This window comes from Humulus lupulus, chromosome X (genome assembly GCF_963169125.1).
Source record: "Humulus lupulus chromosome X, drHumLupu1.1, whole genome shotgun sequence".
Taxonomy (NCBI): Eukaryota; Viridiplantae; Streptophyta; class Magnoliopsida; order Rosales; family Cannabaceae; genus Humulus; species Humulus lupulus.
The window spans coordinates 136491883-136499785 of record NC_084802.1 but is presented as its reverse complement, the minus strand read 5'-3'; the positions used below and the strand labels follow the sequence as shown (position 1 = coordinate 136499785).

General features: G+C 33.9%; 1 protein-coding gene and 1 non-coding gene across 2 annotated transcripts; one reads left to right on the top strand and one right to left on the bottom strand.

Moving 5' to 3' along the window:
* Positions 1-767: 767 nt before the first annotated feature.
* Positions 768-873, bottom strand: LOC133807482 (small nucleolar RNA R71). The gene has a single exon (XR_009879394.1). It is a non-coding gene; the product is annotated as a small nucleolar RNA R71 (small nucleolar RNA).
* A 3525-nt stretch (positions 874-4398) lies between these two features.
* On the top strand, positions 4399-4761 carry LOC133806300 (uncharacterized). The gene has a single exon (XM_062244421.1). It carries the CDS (start codon positions 4399-4401, stop codon positions 4759-4761), a length of 363 nt encoding a protein of 120 aa, XP_062100405.1.
* Positions 4762-7903: the final 3142 nt, after the last annotated feature.

The following is a 7903-nucleotide window of genomic DNA, read 5'->3' as shown; positions in this document are numbered from 1 at the left end:
TTAGTGTTTTTATTGATGTATTATGAAACCTGCGATCAGCAAACTAGGGTTTACTGAGTTTCACAAGCTCCAAAAAAGGATGCAAAAGTTTGTGTATAGAAAACATTGATTCTCTCTGAATACAAATTATTGCCCCCCTTTCAATGAGTCCCTTGAGTCCTATTTATAGACTCAAGGACATACATATGGGCCAATGGGTCGTGCCTACATTTTGTTTCAATAATAACATAAATCATAAAAAATAGGGACAAATATCTTAAAAATATCTATCTTATAACTGTATTTGAACTTTGGCTTCGTTACCATGACCAAACCTAGTCGCATATGTCAGCACATCTTCTGCCGTATTGTTCAGCATCTTTCTTAAATCCATCGATCAACTTCTCTTATGGTCGCTAGTCAACTTGGATGTAATCACTAAAAAATCACGTGCAACCCACATGCACACTAATCTTGCCACGTCCGCAAGTAAGTATTTTATAGGGTAAATAGACTGAGAATGCCAACACTTTATTGTTAAAATTTTATATTTCACTTAACTCTATTTGTTTAATAACTCGGATTCGACTATTATGCATGTTTTGTTGAATAATTGTAACTTTTAATGATTTATTTTCAAAATAAAATTTTTAGACTTTCATTTAAATATTTTTTTATATTTATTAGTCAAATTAAGGTGTTGCAAATTCCTTCTGATTCAGTGTCCACATGGAATGATCTTGCAGATAAGTTTTTGATGAAGTATTTTCATCCAACGAAAAGTGCCAAGTTTCAAAATGAGAATATTTCTTTTAAACAATTGGAGGATGAATATGTGTGTGACGCTCGGGAGAGATTCAAGGAATTTTTTAGGAAGTTTCCCCACAATGGTATTCCACATTGCATTGTAATGGAGACATTCTATAATGGTCACAATGCTTCCACTCACATGGTTATGGATGCCTTGACTAATGAGGCTATTCTTTCCAAGTCTTACAATGAAGCATTTGAGATTTTGGAGCGGTTTGCCAATAATAATTATCAATGGTCTAACACAAGGGGTTCAACGGGGAGAAAAGTAGCAGGTGTTCATGAAGTTGATGCTTTGACATCTTTGATTGCTCAAGTTTCGTCTACGACCAATCTCCTAAAGAACATGAGTATAGGGAGTATTCTATAATCAAGACCTATGGGGAAAATAATGGAAGTTTTATACATTTATTGTGGAGATGGGTACATTTTCGATAGTTTTCCTTCAAATCTTGCATCGATATTTTATTTGGGGAATAAAAATGCCAATTGAAATAACCTATACTCCAACTCTTACAATCTGGGTGGGAGGCAATATCAAATTTTTTCTTGGGGAGGTCAAGGAGCTTGCTGAAGTAGTGCATCTATGCTCAATAAACCTGCTTATCCATCGGGCTATCATCAGCAGGACCCACCACAAAGGCCACAACAAGGTGCACAATCTAGTTCTCTATAAAATTTGATGAGAAACCCCATAGCCAAGAATGAGGCTTACATGGAAAAAATTGATGAAATCATTCAAAGTCAAGCAACGTCATTGAGGAACCTAGAAAAACAGGTTGGGTAGCTAGCCAATGATCTTAGAAATAGACCCCATGGTGCATTGCCAAATGATACCAATAATCCAAGAAATGTTAGCAAAGAACATTGCAAGGCCATCACTTTGAGAAGTGGGAAAGAGTTGGAGATCACCAAGACAAAATTTGGGCATGAGGGTGAGCCCTCTTCAATCCAAAATATTAAGAAGATTCAAGAAGATACAAAAATTTATAGTGTACCAAAATATGCCTTTGCCCAGAATGCTGCAAAATTTTTGCAACAAAGTAGCCTAGAAAGGTCAAATTCATAGATGCCTCCATTTCCTCAATTATTTTAGAAGCAAAAGCTAGATTCTCAATTCAAGAAATTTCTAGATATCTTGAAACACATGTGCATCAACATTGCACTTGTGGAGGCCCTTGGGAAAATGCCTAACTATGTGAAATTTATGAAAGTTATCCTTACAAGGAAGAGAAGGTTAGGGGAGTTTGAGAGCATGACTCTTACCAAGTAGTGTAGTTTATTTTTGTAGAACAAGTTGCCACCGACGATGAAAGATCCGGGGAGTTTCACCATTCCATATACTAATGGAGACTTTTATTGTGGGATGAATTTGTCTAACTAGGGTGCTAGCATAAACTTGATGCCAATGTCTGTTTTCAAGCAATTGGTGATTGAAGATGTCAGGGCTACTACAATTACTCTTCAACTTGCAGATAGATCTCTTGTTCGCCCAGATGGGAAGATTCAAGGTGTGTTGGTAATAAGGGTAGACAAGTTCATATTCCGCGTTGATTTTATTTTGCTAGACTATGAGGCAGTTGGAGAGGTTTATATTATTTTGGGAAGGCCATTACTTGCAACAAGAAGAACATTGATAAATGTGAAAAAGGGTGAGCTCGCTATGAGGGTTCAAGATGAAAAAGTGACTTTTAATGTTCTTAAGGCATTAAATTTCTTGATGAGGTTGAAGAATGCTCAGTGGTATAAGTGGTAGACTTTTAGCCTTCAAAAGAGTTTGAGAATAGTATCATTGGAGTTATAATCTAGGGGGCTCAAGGCCCAAAAGCCATCAGTTGAAGAGCCACCTGAGTTAGAATTTAAAGTCTTGCCATTTGATTTAAGCTTATTTGGGTCCATCTTATACCTTTCCTGTCATTATTTCAGCAGAGTTGGCTAAGGAACATGATGAAAAGTAGCTTGAGGTGTTGAGAAAGTTCAAGAAGGAAATTAGGTGGACTATTGCAGACATTCGAAGTATTTGTCATTTTTTGTGTATGCTTAAGATCTTGCTTGAAGATAATGAAAATGGGTCTATTGAAGGACAACGTAGGCTAAATCCTATCATGAAGGAAGTGGTGAAGAAGGAGATCAATAAGTTGTTATATGCTTGAATTATTTATCTTATCTCAGAAAGTTCATGGGTGAGCCCTATTAAGTTCATGGCCATTTTTACTGATATAATTAAGCAATTTCTAGAGGTATTCATGAATAATTTCTCTCTCTTTGGAGACTCCTATGATGATAGTTTGAGCAACCTGGCCAAGGTGTGGAAGAGGTGTGCAGAAACAAACCTAGTCTTTAATTGGGAAAAATTCCATTTATGGTTATGGAAGGAATTGTTTTAGGGCATAAAGTGTAAAAGCAAGGAATTAAAGTTGACAAAGAAAAAATTAAAGTTATTGAAATGCTTCCTTGGCCGCGTCGATTTTTATTGAAGATTCATTAAATATTTCGCTAAGATTTCCAAGCCACTTTGCAATCTATTATAGAAGAACACCCCATTCCATTTCAATGGATCATGTTTGAAGGCTTTTCAAGAGCTCAAAGAGGGATTAATTTCAAGTCCTATCATTGTTATATTAGATTGGAGTTTGCCATTTTAGTTGATGTGTGATGCTAGTGATTATGTAGTTGGGGTTGTGATGGGGCAGTGAAAGAACAAGGTGTTTAATTCCATTTATTATGCTAGTCAAACTTTGACGGGGGCTCAATTAAATTACAATGTGACCGAGAAAGAGCTACTAGCTATTGTCTTAGCTTTTGAAAAATTTCGGTCCTATCTTGTGGTTACTAAGGTAATTGTCTATGCCAACCATTCAACCATTATGAATTTGATTGCAAAGAGAGATGCAATGCTAGTGTTTATTAGGTGGGTGCTTCTACTTCAAGAGTTTGATGTTGAGATTTAAGATAGAAAGGGGGTGGAAAATAAAGTGAGCATGATAAAGATTCCAACTCTCTTGTCCCCATCAATGAGACATTTCCTAATGAGCATGTTTCTGAGGTAAAATATTATCACGAGCTTCCTTGTTTTTCTCATTTTGCTAACTATTTGGCTATTTAATTAATGCCACCGGAGATGACAAGCCAACAAAGTATGAAATTCTCGCATGATGTGAAGTCTTATTTTTGGGAGGAGCCCTATATATTCAAGAAATTTGTGGATCATATAATCACAATATGTGTTTTTGAACATGAGGTAGAAGATATTTTGTTTCATTGCCATTCTATTCCTTGTGGTGGACATTTTGGAGCAACATGCACTACTGCCAAGATTTTACAGTCGGGTTTTTCTTGGCCTTCTCTTTTTAAGGATGCTTAATCTCATGTTGCTAGATGTGATCGTTGTCAATGTTGGAAATATCTCAAGGAGAAATGAAATGTCCTTAATTAATATTCTGGAGGTGGGATTGTTTGATGTGTGGGGAATTGACTTCATCGGTCCATTTTCGCATTCATATGGTAATATGTATTTCATGGTGGTTGTTGATTATGTCTCTAAATGAATTGAAGTCGCTGCATATCCCACCTATAATTCAATGGTAGTCATATGCTATGTGCAAAAGTATGTGTTTACTCGATTTTGAACTCCAACGGGCTATTATAAGTGATGAGGGGACTCACTTTATGAACAAGTTGTTAGCTGGTTTGTTGGCTAAGTATAGTGTGAAACACATGGTGGCTACCGCATATCATCGTCAAACTAATGGCCATGCTGAATTGTCTAAAAGAGAAATCAATCATGTTTTTAAGAAGGTGGTGAATCCAATTTGTAAAGATTGTTCCAACAGGTTGGTGTTCGGAAAAGCATTAAAGACTCCTTTGAGTATGTCTCCTTATCGTTTGGTGTTTGGAAAAGCATGCCACTTTCCGATTGAACTTGAGCATAGAACTTATTGGGCTCTTCAACAACGCATTCTCAACTTTTAACTTGATGGTGAGAAGCTAATGTTACAATTTGATTAATTGGAAGAGATGTGTTTGTTTTCATATGAGAATGCCAAGCTCTATAAAGAAAAGAAGAAGAGGTGGCATGACAAGCATATCCAACCCCGTGAATTTGAAAAAGGGGAGCAATTATTATTGTTCAACTCAAGACTTAATTTGCTTCCTAGAAAGCTCAAGTCTGGTGGTCTAAGACATTCACTATTGTTGGGAATAGTGCCCTTAAAGCAATTGTAGTTGACAAATGTTTTAAATGAAATAAAAAATTGAATCAAATTATTATTGTTATATATATAGTCTACGTCAGATATTATGTTGATAATATTAAGTAAATATAAAAAAATTCTAAAGTTTATCTATGTGGCCTTAATCTCATATCAAGATTAAGATAATAAACTTCAAACAGTTCGCAGTAAAATAAAGTTATGGAATCTTTAGATACATTACTGCTAGTACGGTTCGCTAGTATTATGAATACAAGTGACCTAGATCTTGGTCACTAGTGTAGTAGGATACTTTAGTGAAGGTACTTTATATATAGTGATTTATAGAACTGGACAAGATGTGGTTTGTTAATACTTGTTTAAACATTGTTTCATAGTATTAATCAGACACATCAAAGATGATCAGATACACGATGATCTTAATCCTTAGGTTTCTATGAACTACTATATATGTCATCTGATCTTTTGATTCATGCATTAAGGTTTGTCAGAATGATCAGGCTAAGAACAATTGTTTTGGGGACTCAATGATATATATGGCTGGGGAGGTAGTTTAATAGATATGGAATCTATACCTTCTTATAGATTCAATAATGGTTCCCTATTGGGTTGACTTTCGGAACTGAAAAGGTTATGAACGCACACGTCGCAAACTTGTTGTGACACAACATTCACAAGAAAAGTCAATGGTACTCTAGGAACAAGATATAGCTAAAAGGGAAGAATGGTAATTTTATTCCCTTTTAATTATGGAGCATTAATAGAGTATTAACATTGTCTGTAATGATTATATCAGTAGACAATTTATTCTTTAATAAAGTACTCAGTAATATATGTCTATAATTATCAAGAGTTCAATGTGATATTTATAGTGGAATAATCATGAGATTAATAAATGTGATTATTTAATGAAATAGCTTTCATTAATAATCTAATATTTATTGGAGTTTGATATTACATGTCCATAGGTCCCCAGAGTGGCTCTATCAACACCATATCAAGATAAGAGTTGATACAAGGGTAAAAACTGTAATTTGGGAATTCGAGAGAATTTTCTTCTTTGGGTCAAGTATACAATTATATGATAATTGAGGGTGAATAATTTATTATTAATTTTCGAAAATATGTTTATTAATTTAAATATATAATTTTCGAAATTCAAAAATAGTTTTTGATTTATTAAATTTTAAAATATGATGATAATAATGATCATCAATTTGACTTTTGAATTTCGAATTTAAAATTTAAATTTTGAAATATGGTTGTCATCTTTTCCATAAAAAGATAAATACCTTATTTTATGAAATATTGATTTTAATTAAATAAATAAACGAAAAATGCAATATCCCTGAAAAGGGAAATAACAGTTCACGAATGACACAGTCCAAGAACTATGCCATGCATGTATCAGTACACTGATATTGTATCAATGTTGTTGTTATTTTATTTATTTAATTAATTAATAATTTGAAAATAGTTTTATCAGATCTGGTAAGTTAGATATTTACCTAAATCAACTCCTATCATCATTATGATATTATTATTATATTACTATTATTATTAGGAATAATAAGGTAATGGAATAATCTATATATATATATATGATATGGAATAATAAGAATAAAACACACAACAGATATACAACACATGTCAGAGAAACAATTCAGAATAGTTCTCATAATTTTTTGTTAGACAAAAAGTTTATCATCTTCTTTTTTATTCTAACCATTCTCAGAGCATAATCCAAGTTCTCATGTTTTTAGAAATATTTGTGATTCCTAAATTGCAAACCCATGTTCTCTATGTGCCCACACACATATTGAGGAGTAGAGAACACTCCAGAAGATCGCGGTTTGAGTGCTCAAATTATTCGATAGGAAGATTGAAAAATATACGAAGATACTCAAGGACACTTGATGGGCTGCAAGAGGTAAATGCTTATGTTCTTGAATATTCATATATTTATGTGTTTATATATTATATATAAATATATTTTATATTTATATATATGTTGCATGATTAATAATATTTTATGTTAATATTTATATTTGGATGTTTTCTTATTCATATAAATTCTTTATATGAATGATGAAATTTTTTAATGTTGCGGTAAACAATGGGCCCACCATGCCTATTCCCCTGCGCATTCTATATGTTTTTCCAACAATTGGAACCAGAGCAGGCCATTAATCTATACATATTATTAATTTTTGGGTGGGTTTATGTGCATTTTTATATTATATGTCATATATGTTTAATTGGATTGATGTATATTTTCATGGTGATAGATTCTTAAGGGTTGTTTATAATGGTACTTTTTGGTTTAGGAATTGTTCTTAAAATTTATAGATGAAATATGTAGGCTATTTTGGGGAATAGGTATTTTGTAATTTATTTTTAAATTATGGATAAAAAAATTTGTTGTGGCCCGAGCTCCGAGCCCCAAGCCTGAGATCGAGCCTAGCCCTAAGCTATGCTCCTGCCTGTGCGCCTGCCCACACCCTTGCGCCAGCCACGCACGCCCAAGCACCACACCTGCCTGTGCCAGCCCACGCGCATGCCTGAGCCAGCCCACGCCCCTGCGCCAGCCTTGCATGCCCAGCCGTTCACCCAACATGCCCTGTCGCGCCCAGCTGAGCCTCCACCGCCAGACCACCCTCCAGCCACCGCCTCTCTTTGTACAACCTAGGGTTTGTATCAGACAAACCCTAATGTGCTCTTACCATAATTATTTTAATTATTCAATTAATTAAAAATCATAAATTGAATTAATATGGTTTTAATTTGGAAATTTCTTTAATTGAAATAATATTGATTATTTTTCTTAATTAAAAATGTTTTAATTGTTATCTTTCATAATTAAAATTGTTTTAATTAAAATATCTAAAATTAAAATTATCTTG

Coding starts and splice junctions, on each gene's coding strand:
- LOC133806300 (XM_062244421.1), top strand. CDS start 4,399: ATGTGTTTACTCGATTTTGAACTCCAACGGGCTATTATAAGTGATGAG.